The sequence below is a fragment of the Caloenas nicobarica genome, chromosome 1, assembly GCF_036013445.1.
Source record: "Caloenas nicobarica isolate bCalNic1 chromosome 1, bCalNic1.hap1, whole genome shotgun sequence".
In the NCBI taxonomy this organism is placed as follows: domain Eukaryota; kingdom Metazoa; phylum Chordata; class Aves; order Columbiformes; family Columbidae; genus Caloenas; species Caloenas nicobarica.
This window is the reverse complement of record NC_088245.1, coordinates 215,915,090-215,934,279: the sequence shown is the minus strand read 5'-3', so window position 1 is coordinate 215,934,279 and position 19,190 is coordinate 215,915,090. Positions and strand designations below refer to the sequence as shown.

At 54.1% G+C, this 19,190-nt stretch overlaps 1 protein-coding gene across 1 annotated transcript; it reads right to left on the bottom strand.

The window, feature by feature from the left end:
- Positions 1–4,738: 4,738 nt before the first annotated feature.
- LOC135995975 (olfactory receptor 51L1-like) lies at positions 4,739–5,622 on the bottom strand. Its single transcript, XM_065647665.1, is given in 2 exon segments — positions 4,739–5,205; positions 5,208–5,622. Coding segments are annotated over 2 exon segments (882 nt in total).
- Positions 5,623–19,190: the final 13,568 nt, after the last annotated feature.

The following is a 19,190-nucleotide window of genomic DNA, read 5'->3' as shown; positions in this document are numbered from 1 at the left end:
AGGAAAATTATGACCTGACACCTTGGGAATCAACATTTCAAGATTAGATTTTCAAGCCCCCAAAACTGGGATGTTTGCAAAGAGTCATTGTCACCACCTGTTGGTTCGTGCAAGCCTGATGGCTGCCCAGCCCCAGCAGAGATATTGTAGCACATAATCCCTGGCTCAGACCGACTCTAGTGTAAGAGTTTGTGGGTTTAATTAAGTAAGGTTCTGAAGCCTCAGTGACCCACTTGACATACATGTGGCATAGGCAGACTAATGCTTTCTAATGCCTGAAAATCAATTTTATATTGGAAAAGCCAGAATTATCCGTGTCCCACACCTCGCTTGGGTATCTGCCCCTGTGGGTGAGTCAGTGGTACATAGCTCTCACAGGGTCTCGGGAAGGGGACTGATTTCACCTCATTTCTCTCTCACCCTGCACACAGGGACCAGGACCTAGAGAAGACACAAAGACTTAGTTTTGGTTTTGGCATTGCCCAGCAGCTTTCGGGGGTTCCTCTCTCCTGTCCCATGCTGGTGGCAAGCTACAGCTCAGATCTGGAAAGCAGGCCTGGGTATTATAATATTATAATAGCCTCAGCTTTTGGTTTTTCAACCTAAAAGTCTAAGAATCAATGCACAGCCATCTTTTGAATGCAGCAGCTGTATTTAGGGGTGTGTGTGTGCTGGGCAAGTCTCTGAGCACACACATCTTCTCCCTGACAGAGGCTTCTCTGCAAAACACCTTCAGTAAGGCACTCAGGTGATGACCTCTCAAGGAGACTTTACTTCTGGACTGTCACCTTTCTGTGAAGGACCTGGCATTGAACACAGAACCTATAGGGCAAGTCTGGCATGGGGCAACCAGTGGGACCCCATGGATTTTGTCTTCTCATTTGTGTTCTCCAAAGAGGAGCTACCCCCAGTTCCTTGTCTACATGAGGAGCTCCCCACCCTGGCTGAGGCTGTGGGGACATGGTGGGGCAGGGACCAGGAGCATCCCGCATCCCTCATCCCCCATTCCGCATCTCCCATCCCACATTCTGCATCCTGCATCACGCATGCTGCATCCCACATCCTCCATCCCACATGCACCATCCTGCATCCCTCATCCCATATCCCGCATCCCAAATCCCCCATCCCACATTCCCCAATCCCACATCCTCCATCCTGCATCTTGCATCCTGCATCATCCATCCTGCATCCCTCATCCTGTATCCTGCATTCCTCATCCCCCATCCCGTATTCCCCAATCCCGCATGCCCCATCCTGCATATTGCATCCTGCATCACCCATCCTGCACCCCGCATTCCCCATCCCACATGCACCATCCTGCATCCCTCATCCCGTATCCCGCATCCCAAATCCCCCATCCCGCATTCCCCAATCCCACATCCCCCGTCCTGCATCTTGCATCCTGCATCATCCATCCTGCATCTGCCATCCCACATGCACCATCCCACATCCCACATCATGCATCCCTCATCCTGCGTACTGTATCCCGCATCCCTCAGCCCCCATCCTGCATTTCCCAATCCCGCATGCCCCATCCCACATCTTGCATCCTGCATCATCCATCCTGCATCCCGCATTCCCCACCCCACATGCACCATCCTGCATCCTGCATCCCGCATCTCATATCCTCCATCCTGCATCCCTCATCCCGTATCCCGCATCCCTCATCCCCCATCCCATATCCCGGATCCCTCATCCCCCATCCCGCATTCCCCAATCCCACATCCCCCATCCCGCATCTTGCATCCTGCATCGCCCATCCTGCATCCCGCATTCCCCATCCTGCATCCCGAATCCCGAATCCCCCATCCCGCATCCCCGCACCCCCGCACCCCGCATCCCTCACCCTCATTCCCCATCCTCATCCCGCCGCTCCCAGCAGAGGGAACCATGGAGCCGCGCTCCACCCGCCGCAGCCTCCGGGGTGCCCGGGCTGGGCTGCCGCAGATCCCCGGGGAACGGGAGTGGGGGTTTGGGGAATCCTGGCTTCACACCCCCCGGTGCTGGCGAGACGGTGTCCGGCTCCGGCGATGCCCCCGGGCTCGCAGGTCGGGACAGAAGGACTCGCTCTGCGGGAGCAAAGCTCAGCCCAGCCCAGCCCAGCCCAGCTCAGCTCAGCTCAGCTTGCACAAACCTGGGAGGGCTGCGAGGAGCTGGTCTGACCCTACAGCCCGGCCACCAGCAAGTGTCTGGGAAGAGTTTAAGCATAAGGCGAACAGGCTGAGAGAGTTGTGGTGTCCAGCTGGAGAAGAGAAGCTCCAGGGAGACCTTATTGCAGCCTTTCTGTACTTAAAAGGGGCTGACAAGAAAGATGGGGACAGACTTCTGAGCAGGGCCTGTTGTGACAGGACAAGGGGTGATGGTTTTAAACTAAAGGAGGGAGATTCAGGCCAGACATGAGGAAGGAATTGTTGCCCTGAGGGTGGTGAGAGCCTGGCCCAGGTTGGCCAGAGAGTTGGTGGATGAACCATCCCTGGAGACATCCCAGGCCAGGCTGGACGGGGCTCTGAGCAACCTGAGCTGGTGCAGATGTCCCTGCTCATGGCAGGGGGGGCACTGGGGGAGCTGGGGAGGGCCCTTCAACACAAACTCTTCTATGATCCTATGCGGTGGTGCTCCTCAGTGCAGAAGAGCAGAGGGGCTCCTCAGGCCGGGAGGATATTTTGGCGTGAAAGGATTGCCCTCCTGTGAATTTATCTTGTTGCTTTTTTGAGCTTGTAGACACCTTTGCCACCCACAACGTGCTGCAGAGCTCTTCCCCGAGGCGGAGGGTCTGAGGACAGTGCTAAGGTTGGGGACAGAGAGTCTCACCCAGGGGCAAGGCTCCGCCGAGCAGCTCTCGGGTGAAGGTTGTCTGATTGAAGCTCTCACCAGAACAACCCACAGCCTCCATACTGGAAGATGCAGAATTACTTGTCTCCAGGGTCTGTAGTTGGGGCTTGTAATTTCATTATACGTAGGAGGATGCATATATGTCTTCATGGGCTATATAGATGTGTGCCAAGGGGTCTGAGCCTGGAAAGGCTGGGGGAATCCACTGGACCACTTTTTAAAATAGTTGGAGTTCTCAGTAATGGTGCCTCCCAATAACATGTTGATCTTTCTTGTTACAGTGCTGGGTGCACCATCCATAACAAACATTGACAGAAAACACAAAACCAGTTCTTAAATGGTTAAATTGCTTTAAAATGTCCTTCCAAGGGTAGTCAGTTTATGCACTGCGTGCACCTCTGGGTCAGCTGGAAGAGAACAGCTCCTTTTGAAACAGCTCTACCCATCAGCTCGAGTGGGAAGAAATTGATCTCCCAAGTCTAAATGAGCCAGTCTGAGGAGGCGTTGTGCTGCAGTGCCTTGTGGAAACTCCAGCATACTAATTAGTGCATGCTAATTCAGGAATGATGGTTATTTCAAGAAGTCTGGTGGTGTAGACTAACCCAGGCAAAATGCTCCAGGTGAAGCAAAAGAAAACCTGGGGAGGAAAGCACTTGTGTTTTAAAGAGAAGACAACCCTTTTGGTTAATGTCTGCGAGTCCAAAAGTCATTGCTTTACACAAAGGGTTCCCCTTGCAGAGCTGGGGGGCTGCTTCTGTTACCAGGCCCCATTTAGGACCCCAGACCAGCCGTGTCTGCAGAGGATGAACCTCGCCAGACCGGCCCCCTCTGCTCCTCACCTCACAGATAATGGGTCAAGTCTGAATGGCCAGTGACTAACCTGGTGTCCCTGGGCCATACATGGTCACAGGTGGCTGAGAGGACTGTCACAGAGAGCAGTGCCTGCCCTGGCCCCCACCAACACCCACAGTGCTCACGTAGACGTGACCAGCATGACCCAGATCCGTTCCTCCTCCATGGCTGGTCAGGACAGGAGACGACCCTGACCCACTTAGTTCACAGTCACTCTTGTGTCTGTGGGTCCAGATCCACGCCCAGACCCTGGACCCAGTTTGTCCTCTCTCCAGCTCCAGCCTTGGGTCTTTACAGGTTCTGGTATCCTCCCATTCATCAGTTAGTCCAGCTTAATGTTTGTCACCAAATGGCACACATACCTCCCTGTACACAGACAGCAAGGTCGCTCAGACAAGAGCCAGAAGTGAGTTTAATGAGACAGGACAGGCTGTGGTGACCAGGCGCATGGCCTGCGGAGTGCATTGACCAGAAACTTATTTACACTTGTTCAGCCCCCTTACCAGCCCCCCTCCATCTTCTCATGCTGGTTCCTTCCTAATACACCTAGATCCCTCCTTTCCTTTGCCTTTGGTCCTTCTTATAAACATCCCATAATACATTTTGCACATCCCATATAAAATTTTACACAAGCCCCATCAAATATCCAGCACTAAGTCCGCTCTTCCCCATGATCATTTTCTTTCCGCCTTCTCAGCAGTTCTGCTTGAGCCACGCCCCAATCACTGACGTGAAGGTTGTGGTCCATGTTATTTTCTCTGTTGTCTCCTGGGATCTTGGGTTTGCATATCTAGGTATGATTTCTTATTTTTCCTGTCTTTGGCCTCTGTTTATACATTGAAGAGTCATTAACCAGATGTTCTTACAAACCATGGTTCTTACATTGCAGGTATCTACGTATCCTTTGCTTTCCATATACCTTTTACCTTCCTTATATCCTTACTTTCCCCATATCCTTACATCGGCAAAAGTTTGGCATGTTCCCCTCTCCTGACTGGTCTTCTTGGAGGTTGAACCTTGTCTAAGACAGTTGGCAGTGACCATCATATTGGATTTACTGGCAAACCGCAACCCTGGACTTGCAGACCCCTCTTTGGCAGAGCATCTTCAGTATCTGTCTCTGTATTGTTTTGGTTTTCACACTATAAACGATGAGATTCAGGATGGGTGGGACAAAGAAATGGAGGTTGGCTGTGAAAACATAGGCCTGGGGGGACACATGTTTGCCAAAGCGGTGCATCATGGACAGGCAGATCATGGAGATAAAGAAGAGCAAGACAGCACAGATGTGCGAGATGCAGGTGTTGGGGGCTTTGAGAAGCTCCCTCCAAGTGGCAACATTCAGGATGGTCTTAAGGATGAGGAGATAGGACAGGAGGACAAAGAGCAAGTCCAAATCCAATGTGGAGGGCAGCACAAAAAGGCCATAGGCACTGTTAATCCTCGTATCTGAGACTGCGTGTTTGATGGTGTCTGGATGCAAACAGTAGGGAGAGGAGAGTTTGTGAAACACAGCCAGGCCAGGAGGATTGGGAGTGAGAGCTGAACAACGTCGGTCCTCAGGACAATTGCCACACATGTCTTGGTGGTCACCGAGCTGGTGAGGATGGAGGAATATTGCAGGGGGTGGCAGATGGCCACATAGCAATCAAAGGCCATCTCCACAATGACAGCAGATTCAGTGTCTGTGAAGGAGTGAATGAAGAACACTTGGGCAAGGCAGGTGCCAAAGCTGATCTCTCTGGCCTCCAGCCACAGCACCCTCAGCATGGTGGGGAATGTGGACGTGGACAAGCCCAGGTTGGCCACAGCCAGCACAGCAAGGAGCAGACACATGGGTGCATGGAAGCTCTGCTCTGCCCTCGCAATGGAAAGGACAGTCGAGTTCCCCAGCAGTGCCAGGAGGTACGTAGAGCAGAGGGGAACAACAGACCACATCTGAGTGGTTCCCCATGCTGGAAAGCCACCCAAAAAAGAATGGTAAGGTCCTGGTCTGGCCGCTGTCGTTCCTGGTTGGGATGAAACAAGGATGCTCCATCTCAGCCCTGAACAGCTGCCCTGAAACGAAAGCCAGCAGGGTCACAAACACACGCAGGCAGAAAGAAACAAGGATAGTCCAGGAGTCACAGAATCCCAGAATCACAGCATGTCAAGGGTTGGAAGGGACCTCGAAAGCTCATCCAGCCCAATCCCCCGCCAGAGCAGGAACACCCAGATGAGGTTACACAGGAAGGTGTCCAGGCGGGTTGGAATGTCTGCAGAGAAGGAGACTCCACAGCCTCCCTGGGCAGCCTGGGCCAGGCTCTGGCACCCTCACTGGGAAGAAGTTTCTTCTCATATTCAAGCGGAACCTCCTGTGTTCCAGTTTGCACCCATTGCCCCTTGTCCTATCACTGGTTGTCACCCAGAAGAGCCTGGCTCCATCCTCCTGACACTCCCCCTTTCCATATTGATCCCCATGAATGAGTCACCCCTCAGTCTCCTCTTCTCCAGCTCCAGAGCCCCAGCTCCTCAGCCTTTCCTCACACGGGAGATGCTCCACTCCCTGCAGCATCTTCGTGGCTGCGCTGGACTCTCCAGCAATTCCCTGTCCTTCTGGAGCTGAGGGGCCCAGCACTGGACACAATATTCCAGATGCGGCCGCACCAGGGCAGAGCAGAGGGGCAGGAGAACCTCTCTGACCTACTGACCACCCCCTTCTAATCCCCCCCAGGTCCCATTGCCCTTCCTGGCCACAAGGGCCCAGTGCTGGCTCATGGTCACCCTGCTGTCCCCAGGACCCCCAGGTCCCTTTCCCCTACTTCAGTGTGAAGCCCTGGGTCAGAGGCACCACCAGAGCCGTGCTCCAGCAGAGGGTACAGGAGCCGTACTGGGCACTCACAGCGTGCTCACCTCCCCTGCATGCACAGAAATGCGCACAGGCACAGAGCACGTGTGGTGCATGACCAGCATAGGCAGATGCTAGTTCTGGCTGCCTGGTACTGCAGGGGAATGAACAGTTAGGGAAAAAAAAACAAACCTGTGAGTACCTGTGTAGATGCAAATCAAGAGGGGAGTGACACTGCAATTAGAGAGGGCTGTGGTGAGCTCTGATCTTGAATTCTGTGCTTTTGCTGTGAATCTCTGGTGAAAGAAGCGGAGGTGATAATGGATGAGATACTGGTCTGCCTGTGGAAATAGAGCAACTTTCTTAGGAGCGGAGACCAGGAGAGCCAGGCCCTTTTAGACCATCAAAACACAGGCCAGCTACAAACACATGGAGCAAAAAAAGATATACTTAAGCTGAAGGATAGTGATTACTCACAAAACAACATGTGTAAATTGTACACAGATAAATGTAAGCTGGAAATTACAGGGACACCGTATCAAAGCAGGATGTCTCTGGACATCCTCCCATTAGAAATACAGGGAGGAGAGGTGGAACTGCTTGTACAGAAAGTTTTATTTCTGTAAACTCCTGCTGCCAGGAAGGACGGGGACAGGACTCGAGGGCTGTAACCTCCAGAGTCCTCTCCCCACGTTGCTTGCAGGCTTCTCTGTGTGCCTTATCTGGAATACCCACCTGTAGGTCTGGAAAAGTTTTGGAAACAACTTAAATAACTGTAAACTATTACGTTTAAAAGTGTCTAATCTATCTACTCAGCAAATTGCAGAAATATTGTCACTTCTTCCTCAAATTCACAAGGCTTCTAACCCGCAGCATCTCTCTTTGCCCTTCCCTGTCTCAGCACACAGGTTTTTGGCCCAATGCAGCACCCTTGATAATAGCAAAGAGAGAACAAGTTATGTGGATTAACCCAGGCTTGCACAAAGCTTCAGGCTTTAACGTGTGGGAGTTTTCTCTAGTCCACAAGAGGAGCTTATCAAAGATCATCCCCCGCGTTACATGGAGGGGAAGGAGGAGGAGATACGGGAGAAAGTTATCTTCAGGCGCAAACATCTGAAAGGACCAGTTAAAGCAGCCATAGTTCCCAGTTCAGTCTCCACCCTGAGAGTACAGAAACTATCAGAGGTTGGTTTTAATTGCCCTAAATTTCTGGTATGACTTGTTCTTCCTCCAGAGCTCTGACTGTGCTTCACACACGCTGTGCTGGATGGATGCTGCAGCAGTTGCGTGCATAAAGAACCGGGAAACTCCCTTGTCTCACCCATCTTTTATGCAATAAAACAGCACGGTCTCCCCACAGCGTGCACTGGAGCGAGGGAGCATCACTGTTTTAAACAGAGTGAGAGCTGGGACTGGGCTGGCAGAACACAGACCCCCCCCAGTTTGAGATCAGGTCATTCCTGAGCTCTCACATGTCAGCCTGCCACGGGGAGCACAAAAGAAGGGTGGATGCTTTCAGTTCCTTCTCTAAGTGATGACCCATTTTAACTCTCACAGTTTTATGTACTCCAAAAACCAACAAATTCAACAGATGCACCTCAGGGTTTCACTGAGAACAAGTGTCCTCACGAAGCTGAGTGGAAAATGGGCTGCCCCTGCTCCAGTGGTTCTCTGAGCAGATGTAGGGCTGCGTATTCCCCTTTGCAAGCAGGGAAACAGGAGAGCTTGGGGGCTCTGAGTGGTCTCCCATCCGTGCCAGCCCCCTGGAAAGGGGACAGAGCACAGCTCCTTGCAGCAACACTCACCTCGTGCAGTTGAAGTGAGATGAAATGATAGGATGGTGGCAGGGCTGTTTGAGGAGCCCTGGTCAGCGGGATGGTGAGATCTTCCACGGCAGAGCAAAGAGCCACTCAGCTGACCACTGTGACCACCCTGAGCTTCCCACCAGCTCCACTGCAAGGAGCCAGCCTGTTCCTGACTGTCAGGGCTCACAGAAGCAGAGGATTTATAGAAAACCCTGAGCAATCCCCCCCGGGAGAGGGAGCAGGAGGGCTCTTGGCTGCTCAGCGCTCAAGCAGATGCGTTAACGCCCACGGCACCAGGTCCCCCCTGGCATGACACACAGCTCTGCACCACGCCATCGGTGCCTGTGGATGGTGGCAGGGGATGCACCCTGGAGACCCCCCCAGAGGTCTCTCCTCCTCCTCCTGCTCCTCTTCCTCCCTGCAGACTCCCCCTCCCCAGGGAGTCAGGCCAGGCATGGTTTGGGTGAAGGAGGTCCTGCTCTGTGGCAGGGTGATGGGTAGATGAACCCTAAAGCCAGCGTGTGCTCAGGTGGCCAAGAAGGCCACCAGCATCCTGGCTCATATCAGCACTAGTATGACCAGGAAGACAAGAGAAGTGACTGTATCCTGCACTGGGCAGAGAATCACAGAATGGTTTGTGTTGAAGGGCCCTTCCCAGCCCCCCCAGTGCCCCCCCTGCCATGGGCAGGGACATCTGCACCAGCTCAGGTTGCTCAGAGCCCCATCCAGCCTGGCCTGGGATGTCTCCAGGGATGGTTCAGCCACCACCTCTCTGGGAACCTGGGACAGGCTCTCACCACCCTCAGGAGCAACAATTTCTTCCTCATGTCCGGCCTGAATCTCCCTCCTTTAGCTTAAACCATCACCGCTTGTCTTGTCACAACAGGCCCTGCTCAAATGTCTGTCCCCATCTTTCTTGTCAGCCCCTTTTAAGTCCGGAAAGGCCGCACCAAGGTCTCCCCGGAGCTTCTCTTCTCCAGCTGAACAGCCCAGCTCTCTCAGCCTGTCCTCCCAGCAGAGCTGTTCCAGCCTCGGGTCATTTCTGGGGCTCCTCTGGCCCCTCTCCAGCAGCTCCATGTGTGTCCTGTGCTGAGGACCCAGAGCTGGCCCAGCACTGCAGGGGGGGCTCACAGAGCGGGGCAGAGGGGCAGAATCCCCTTCCTCAACCTGTTGGCCATGGATGACACACTGAGTTCATCTGGACCAGAAGACATGCTCTGGGACATCTACCTCCATGCCCATCAGCTCTCTGTGGGTTTTCCCTGCACAGACCTCTTGCTCTGCCCTTATCATATGGCGGCAGACACTCTTGCAGTGTTGCAATTGCACCTTCTTCCTCATGAGGGTGGTGAGAGCCTGTCCCAGGTTCCCAGAGAGGTGGTGGCTGAACCATCCCTGGAGACATCCCAGGCCAGGCTGGACGGGGCTCTGAGCAACCTGAGCTGGTGCAGATGTCCCTGCTCATGGCAGGGGGGGCACTGGGGGAGCTGGGAAGGTCCTTCAACACAAACCATTCTGTGATTCTATGATTTAATTCAGAAGGTCAGCAGCATGTCTAGGTATGATTTAAATCCCCTCTCAGCCCTCAGAAAGGTGTCAGTGAGAGGCAGAAGGTTCATCCTAAATCTTGGAATGGATTGTACCGCAGCACTTGGTGCACTGATGGATAAAGGGTTTTGAAAACAACGTAATAATAAAATAAACACCTGGGGAGGATTTTGTCCTACCAGAGGATATGATGGGAACAAAATGTTTTAATGGCCATTGTTGGTGAGGGGGAGAAATGGAATATTAGTGCTGAACAATGTAGCTCAAGAGCCTCAGAGTGCATGAAGATGGTCAGATTTCAGTATCTAAAGTTACATTTATTACTGCGTGCTTTGGGGCCTGGTAAAACACTAATGAAGAAATAGTGTGCCCAGGGATATGGTAAATGCATTTTTATTGCAAAGAGGAATTGCATTAGGGAAACGTTAACTCAAATGTCTAAACCATTTGCGTTTGTGCAGTCATTTCGATGAAGGTTTGTTACCACAGCTGTCACAACACCCGGCTGACCAGGAGGAACAAATCAGGCTCAAGGTGGCTGCCACAGCAGCTCTGAGCTCTGGGCTTGGGCTCCACAAAACCATGAGACCGATCATGGTGCGTCCTGCCTGGGGTGGCAGCCCAGGAGTTTTCAAAGTGAATGGAGATAAGCAAAACATAGAATCACAGAATAGTTTATAGAATCATAGAATCACGGAGTGTCCTGAGCTGGAAGGACCCACAGGATCATGGAGCCCAACTCCTGTCCCTGCACAGGACACCCCACAGGTCACACCGTGTGTCTGAGGACGTTGTCCAGTCTCTTCTTGAACACTGTCAGGTTGGGGCCGGGACACCTCCCTGGGGAGCCTGTTCCAGTGTCCAGCACCTCTGGGTGAAGAACCTTTTCCTCATGTCCAACCTAAGCCTTCCCCGGCACATCCCTGATGCCTGAGGTCCATTTTTTTTTATCAGCAAGGTCAGCTCAGGAGCAAAATTCAGCCCCAGCCAGACGGTCTGCAAGGTACACAGGGAGCAACAAGCCCATTTCAAGGCTCTCCCCTCCCTGCCTCCATGGATGGTTTCTGACTCTGGTTTGTCACCATGAGAGGTTTGACCCCTTGGGCTGGAAACCTGCAGCGGGTGAGTTGGAGCAGGCAGTGCAAAGTGCTTTCACACCTCTCTCTGGTGTGCAAATGAGAGTGCAAAGCATCCGGGAACAACCATGCTGCTGGACTGGTAACACCTCTGCAAACGAAGGGGGTCAATCAAGCCTTGGAGGATGTGGGGGCAGCTCATTTCTCTCCAGTTCTGCTCAGTGCTCCTCTGCCCTTCATCGCGTGAGAAATCAAACCCGGGTGGTGCTTCTGAGACCAGCTTGGGAGCCAGCCCCAGTCTAACAGCGGTCCACACCAAACACAGCCCAGCTGGAAAACCAGCACCCAGACTTGGGAACGGCTTGGGGCATCCAAATCCCAGCACCTCCTCTGGAAACCCCAGTCATTGGTGGTCTGGAGGGAGCCCTGGTCCCACATGGCATCGCCCTGCCCCGTGCTCACGGGCTGGCAGCACAACTGGGTGTCTGGGCTGTGCCTCAGTTTCCCTTCTCGCCCCATCCTGCCCTGATTTGGTGTCAGTACGCCGTGGGGTTCCACCGACACCAGGGGGAGCAGGAGCCCTCCCACAGCAGCGGGTTTGCCCTGGTCTGCAATCGCACCTGCCCCTGGACCCACATGGGTCTGTGGCTGTGGGTTCTGTGCTGTTGCCACATCCCCACAACCGCGTTGCACCTTTCCCTGGCAAAGCCACACACACGACTCTGACGGTGCCATGGGGGGCTCATGATGGGGGTCCCGGCGGAGAACAAACCCGCTCTGCCCTAGTCACTCTTGCAGGGAGGCTTGGCCAGCCTATTTTTTCACAGAATTGTAGGATATTTTGGGTTGAACGGACCACCAAAGCTCCCCCAGTGCCCCCCTGCCATGAGCAGGGACATCTGCACCAGCTCAGGTTGCTCAGAGCCCCGTCCAGCCTGGCCTGGGATGTCTCCAGGGAGGGCATTTTTCTTTCCCCCTTCCTTCCTTAAATCCATGCCTTGGTTTCCCTGCCTGGAAAAAAGAGGGTTTGCTTTCATTTGCATTACCCAGAAGGTCTATTGCTCCCCCTCCAAATGAACCGGCACAGGGGTTGCCCCAGGGAGTGTCACATTTTAAACATGAATAAAAAGCCGCTTCCCAGGGCAGTAATGGTGCCTCTGAATCCCGTGCGCCTGTTTGGAAGGGGTTTGTGTGAAACAACAACGCCTGGGATGACAGGAGATCCCAGGTGAATTCTGTGCTTTATGATTCACCGGAGCTCAGCCTGGACAGCTTAATGCTGCTGGACATAAATGTTCTGTGCTATGAATCACGCTAAGCCACATTTGCCCAAAAGCTCCTTAGTCCCAGGGATAGAGCCCGGTTTTACAGCACACGCAGGAGCTGCCCCAGGCTCAGCGTCCGCTGCACGAATCAAGTTTGGTGCCGTCGCAAAGGCATCACACAAACACCAAACAGCCCTGGCATCGACTGCCAGCATGAATGTGAACGAAAGGACCAGAGGAAACGGCCTCAAGTTGCGCCAGGGGAGGTTGAGGTTGGATGTGGGGAACAATTTCTTCCCCAAAGGGCTGTGGGGCATTGGAACAGGCTGCCCAGGGCAGTGCTGGAGTCACCATCCCTGGAGGGTTGGACAGGCGGACATGAGGTTCTCAGGACATGGGGCAGTGCCAGGGGTGGGTTATGGTTGGACTCCATGATCTTGAGGGGCTTTTCCAACCAAAATGACTCTATGACGCTATGAAAGCCTGGCTGAGGAAGGTTCTGTCCTCCTGTATCCCTGGTGTAGGAGCGGGACACAGTACAGAAAACATCCCACTTTCTCGAGGGAGATCCTGCCCTGCCACGAGCATTTTGTGACACTTCGGGTGCAGCTGTCCTGCTCGGTGCCTCCGTTTCCCTGCAAGGAGCTCTGCCTGCCAGCCAGTGCAGCAGGAAGCAGGCGAGCCTGTTGATCCCCTGAGAGCCTTTCTCTGGGAGGGGGGGCAAGGTGGGGTGCTTTCCTCTCCTAGGGAATAAGGAAAGGTTTCAAAAGCCGCTGGAACATTTCACTTCCTGCTGCCAGCACACAGACTTGCAATGGGGTGAGAGGGGAGGATGGAGAAGAGGGGCTGATGATCAAGACCTGTCCCACCATCCCCTGAGGAACAGGAGGCATCTGTTCCTGTTGTGGGGTCTGCCTCAGAGATCACAGAATCACAGGATGGTTTGTGCTGAAGGGACCTCCCCAGCCCCCCAGTGCCCCCCTGCCATGAGCAGGGACATCTGCACCAGCTCAGGTTGCTCAGAGCCCCGTCCAGCCTGGCCTGGGATGTCTCCAGGGATGGTTCAGCCACCACCTCTCTGGGAACCTGGGCCAGGCTCTCACCACCCTCAGGGCAACAATTTCTTCCTCGTGAGTAACCCAAATCTCCTCTCTTTTAGAGATGGTGGGCAGTCATGAAAACCACACTGCCGCAGGGGCGGGCAGCCCGCATCCCCCGGTTCTGGCAAGAAAATAAAAAATTCCTAAATATTTTTCAGCTGTTTGGCACAGTGCCTCAGCAGAAATGTTTTCTGCCGCGTCAGAATTCTGACACAGCAGAAAGACGGACGCTGCTCCTCGCCAAGCGCTGCCTTATCTCCGTGCAGCCCAGCTGCTGTTTGCGCCGCCCGAGTTATCGCCGCAGCGCAGCCCCGCGCTGGGAGCGGCTGCCGTGACTCAGCATCCTCCTGGTGTGCCCGATTTATGGTGGGGGAGCCCACCACAGCACTACGGCAGAAATAGCTAAGACATCCCACCGCAGAAAATGGGTTTTGAGTCCTGGGCATGTGAGTGAGAGCCCCGTCTGGTTCTGCTGGGCAGGTGATGCTGGTGTCAGAGCTGCATCTCTGCCTGGGTGTCCAAAGAGGAGCCCCAAAATAAAGTGTCTTCCTGGGCTGGGGTGAGACAGGGTCTGTGGGACATGCCTTGACCTGGGTTTCAGCCCCGCAGAGATGCTGACACTTGGAGTTCCCTGGGAGAAAGCGGCTCTGCCTGCTGCAGGCTCCAGGCTCTTCTCAGTGACAACCAACAGTAAGACAAGGGGTAACGGGTTCAAGCTGGAACACAAGAGGTTCCATTTAGATTTGAGAAGAAACTTCTTCCTGGTGAGGGTGCCAGAGCCTGGCCCAGGCTGCCCAGGGAGGTTGTGGAGTCTCCTTCTCTGCAGACATTCCAACCCGCCTGGACACCTTCTGTGTAACCTCAGCTGGGTGTTCCTGCTCCGGCGGGGGATTGGGCTGGATGAGCTTCCGAGGTCCCTTCCAATCCCTGACATTCTGTGATTCTGTGGTTCTGTGATGCTGGGATGATGGCTTGGTGCGGGGGGGACCAGAGCAAAATTAGTAATGACCTTCATGCCGGTCCCTGGTTTACTCACAAGTCCTGGGACCACAGAGGTGCTGGGATGAGCTGCCAAACACCAGGGCCTCCGGTGGGACAGCTGGAGGGAGGGTCTGCCAAGGGCTGCCGCACACGCGGCGTTCGGTGCATCATTCAGGGCAGGGGCTGCTTTGCCTTGTGAGGGGTACATAGAATTACAGAATGGTTTGGGTTGAAGAGACCTTCACAGCTTGCACAATTACCTCCCTGCCATGAGCAGGGACATCTGCACCAGCTCAGGTTGCTCAGAGCCCCGTCCAGCCTGGCCTGGGATGTCTCCAGGGATGGGGCATCCACCACATGGTACAGCATCCCTCAAACAGCTGCTCGTCAGCTGCAAGGCAATCGCCCCAGGTGCCATCCCATTTCAGAGCCGCTTTTGCTACTTGAATAAGTATCAGGTGCCACGTTGGGGTCAGTTCTCCCTTTCTGCCTTCCTAAAATCAAATCCCAACACAGAAACGATTCTGGCTCTGTCTGTTGCCAGCTTTAACTGCTTGAAAGGTGTCAGGGGAACATAACAGGTGGTTTCAGGTTAATAGTTGGACTTGATTATCTTAAAGGTCACAGAATCATAGAATCATAGAATAGTTTGGGTTGGAAGGGACCTTCAAAGGTCACCTACTCCACGCCCCCTGCCATGAGCAGGGACATCTTCAACTATTCAAACCAAAATGATTCTATGAGTCTATAACTCACACCGAAAATGTGTTCCTGACACAGCTGGTCCTGTGCCACAGACAGGAGGAGGAAAGTCCCTGTCCCAGCTCAGCAATGTCCCTTTCTGGTCCCACAGGAGCCTTCCTTGCTCACAGGGGCGCCTTTCATTAGCAAAAGCTCTGGGACTGTAGGGTCTGAGACACAGCTCTTGTGGCTCCCATCCAGTGCTGGGGGCTTTTTTTGGGGGGGTCTGTGGTTAAAGGAGCCTTCAGCAAAGCATTGACAAGCAGAGCCAGCCAGACCTGCACAGGTGTAGTGCTGGGAGGACTGGCTACATCCTTGGAGCTCAACTGCTGCTTAGAAGAGAGGATGCTGGAGCCCTGTTGGGTTGAAAGCAAGGGTGTTTGCTCTTACTCTGCAGTCTCTGGGGTTGAAATGTGTGCAGGCGACCCTGCTCTCCATACCGTACTTCCTCATGAACGGCCTGAATCTCCCTCCTTTAGTTTAAAACCATCATCCCTTGTCCTGTCACAACAGGCCCTGCTCAAAAGTCTGTCCCCATCTTTCTTATCAGCCCCTTTTAAGCACTGAAGTACTGAAAAGCCTCTGTGGCTCTTCCCTTCCTGAGCCTGTAATGGACCTAAGGTCCAGCCCTGGGCAACGGGCCTTTTTGGCCACTTTCTGCTCTCCTGAATTAACACCTGTGAGTTGGGACAGGCACCAGCAGAGCTACATTTGCAAAAACACTGAATCCGGAGGAATTTCCCACTGACCTGTCAGAGTGCAGAGACACAGGGGGGCAAAGTCGCCAGGACACCATTTGTGACTGCGGGGACACTGCAAACCACCAAGGATCAGGACTTTTGGATTAGAATCATAGAATCACAGAATCACAGATGGTTTGGGTTGGAGGGCCCTCCCCAGCTCCCCCAGTGCCCCCCCTGCCATGAGCAGGGACATCTGCACCAGCTCAGGTTGCTCAGAGCCCCGTCCAGCCTGGCCTGGGTTGTCTCCAGGGATGGTTCAGCCACCACCTCTCTGAGAACCTGGGACAGGCTCTCACCACCCTCAGGGACAACAATTCCTCATGTCTGGCCTAAAATTAGCCATGGTTCAGCTGAATTACAAGTGTCTGCACTGCAGGGTTTCAGTGTGTGGGCACAGGGACAGTGTCACACAGGGCTGTGTCAGCGCTCGAGGGCTTTTTTCCTTTATGGGTGCCCTAACCAGAGCACTCTCATTCACAGCACTGTGTGATCCTGTGGCATTATAATCACTTATTTCATCAGCATGGGCAGAAGACTCCAGACGGGATCTTGTCTGTGGGCCTGATTTTCCGCCCCTGCTTCTGTTCGGTGCTCACCCCCTGCTCTAGCAGTGCCTGGGGGCCCCAGGGACACACATTTAGGGATCCCCATCTCACTAGAGGAGCAGAGGAGGGGGCTCGGTGACCGAGAGCCAGCTACCACCTCCTGATGAGCTGTGCTGGTGCACGCTTCGCTCTGCTGTGAACCTGCCTTTGGGCACGAGTCAGTGATGAAGACCCTCAAATCCCGTGCTGTGACACCTCTCCCCTGCCCTAAGGCAAAAAATGGTAGAGAAACTCAGTTTTCCCCATAGATACCAGGGCTGCACACCGGTGTGACCAGCAGTTGGTGGCAGCCAGTGTGTGGATGGGGGTCTGTCTGTGCCGCAGTCTGTATGCTGGCACATAGCAGAGCCCGACCCCAGCCCCACGAATAACACAGCCCATTTCTGCTAAATCCAGGCACAGAAAACAGGCTGTCACACCTTGAGGGCGGCCGGGCGCTGGCTTTTATCTCGGGTTGCAGCGAGGGTGGCGAGGAGCTATCTGCCGCAGGGCTCGCAGGGCGTGGGCGGCCGCGGGCTGCCCGGGGGCGATAGAGGGGGAGCTGGGCACAGGGTGGTGGGGTCCGAACCAGCCCCTGTCAGGCTGATAGTTGGGTGTTGTGCTCCGTTGCTGCGGCTGGGGATGCTGCGCCAGCCCGAGCGCTGCGGAGCGTGGCAGAGCCCTGCTCTGGGAGAAGTGGAGCTGCGACGGGGCAGCAGCAGACAATCAATCATAGAATGTCCTGAGCTGGAAGGGGACAACAGGGATCATGGAGCCCAACCCCTGTCCCTGCACAGGACACCCCACAGGTCACCCCGTGTGTCTGAGGACGTTGTCCAGTCTCTTCTTGAACACTGTCAGGTTGGGGCCGTGGCACCTCCCTGGGGAGCCTGTTCCAGTGTCCAGCACCTCTGGGTGAAGAACCTTTTCCTCGTGTCCAACTGACCCTCCCCTGGCACATCTTCCTGCCATTCCCTGGGTTCTGTCACTGTCACAGAGAGAAGAGCTCAGCCCGGCCCCTCCTGCTCCCCTGCTGAAGCTGCAGCCCCATGAGCTCTGCCCTCGGTCTCCTCTGCTCCAGCTGAACAAACCCAGGGACTTCAGCCGCTCCTCATCCGGCTTCCCCTCCAAACCCTTCACCAACTTCATGTCCCTCCTCTGCACCCTCTCCAGTAGCTTTATACCCTTTTCATACCGTGGCACCCAGACCTGCACACAGTGCTCCAGAGTGTGCGCTGTGCTGTGATGGAGACTCATCACACACCTGGTCACAGCTGGAAACCCCCCCAGCTCCATCACCCCCATTGCTCTTGTCCTCTGCACCCTAGGAAGTGCTGCGTGGGCCGTGTCCCCCACTCGAGCTGTCCCACCCGGGTGTCCCCTCCAGACCCGAGCTCACCTGGGCTCACTTTGCAGCCCAGGGCAGAGGTTCTGGCAGGAAACCAGTGGCTGGACCCTCTTGCCAGGAGCCTGTGTCCTTCTCATGCTGAGCAGAAGAAAACCCCAGCAAGGGTGAGGGGTGGGAGAACACCAACTCAGTAACAAGCAGCAAAGCCTCTGCCTTAAATGAGACTGTGTTGGAAACAGCTCATCATGAATAAAAACCTGCTTTTGCCTATTTCTGGATTGCTTTTGCAGTTCGCTTTTGCCCATGTTCTTGTGTTGAGGGATAACTCGGAAGCTGTTCAATTAAACCTTTAGTTTTTCCCTGAACATCCTGGTCCCCCTGATCCCTTCACCTCCCTCAGCTCTGACCCCGCCATGGCCTGTGACACCAGCCTGGCTTTAGGGCTGGGCACGTCCTGGTGAGTTCCTTTAGGGACAGGGATGTACAAACAGGGTCAGGTCACATCTCCTCCTGGAGGTCCCCTGTGCATTTCTGCTGCAACCAGCCCCCAGCCTCCAGACAGCATCGCCTGAGACCAAACTTCAGACCCAGGAGATTTCCTACAAAATTAAAGCAATGCAGTAAAAAACTGTAAGCTAAGCTTGCATAATAAGTAAGTCATTACGCGGCACAAAATTGAGGCTGGAGCAGTCAGAGCAAGGGGTGCTCCGCATCTCTTGGAGTCAAGCCTAAAGGGTACAAAGGGTTAAACCTGGATCCTGAACTTGGAGATCCAAGTTAGGGGCAGAGAGGCATTCATTTAACCTGCAGCTATATTTTCCCTCAGTTTATTGATACGGTGCAGAAACAATTTGAAATGTCTTTGTGTTGAAAGCAGAGTGCCTCGGGCGATGAGCCACAGATAAATTAGATAACTCTCCTTGCGGTAATAACATCGAGCTCTCTGCCTGCTTGCTGTAAAACTCCAGTCTGCTCGAACCTCCACTGTGGTGTGCCCGCACCTCCGCTATTCCCAGCCTTTCCTGTTCTTCCTTTCCCTCCTAAGGGAAAAAAAATAATTTTCAGAAATTCTCCTTGGCTTTCATGTTCAGGCTAGTGACCACGCAGTCCCAACCAGGGCAAGCTGTGTAAGTTATGGTGATCGCGACCAGCCTGCTACTGCTGTGCATTTCCCTGAAGTCGTCACTGACGGCATCCTGAAGGGCTTTGCAGCTGCCTCCCTGCTGGTTTCCTCGTGGTCTGTGAGCTTTGTGTAAGGCTTTGCTCTGCTCCTGAATTCGGGGTTCACCTGGACAGTTACCTCAAGTCCCCTTTTGCCCCAAGCACCATTTTCTGGAGCAAACCCTTTACAGGCTACCCGTGTTAGTGAGGATTTAGCTCTGGCCTTCAGGTTAAGCCAAGGCACCAGTGCTGGACTGGGCACAGCCAAAGGACCAGCAGGGTAGGAGCAGGATGAAGCTCATATCTGAATTTACAGCCCAGAGTGGC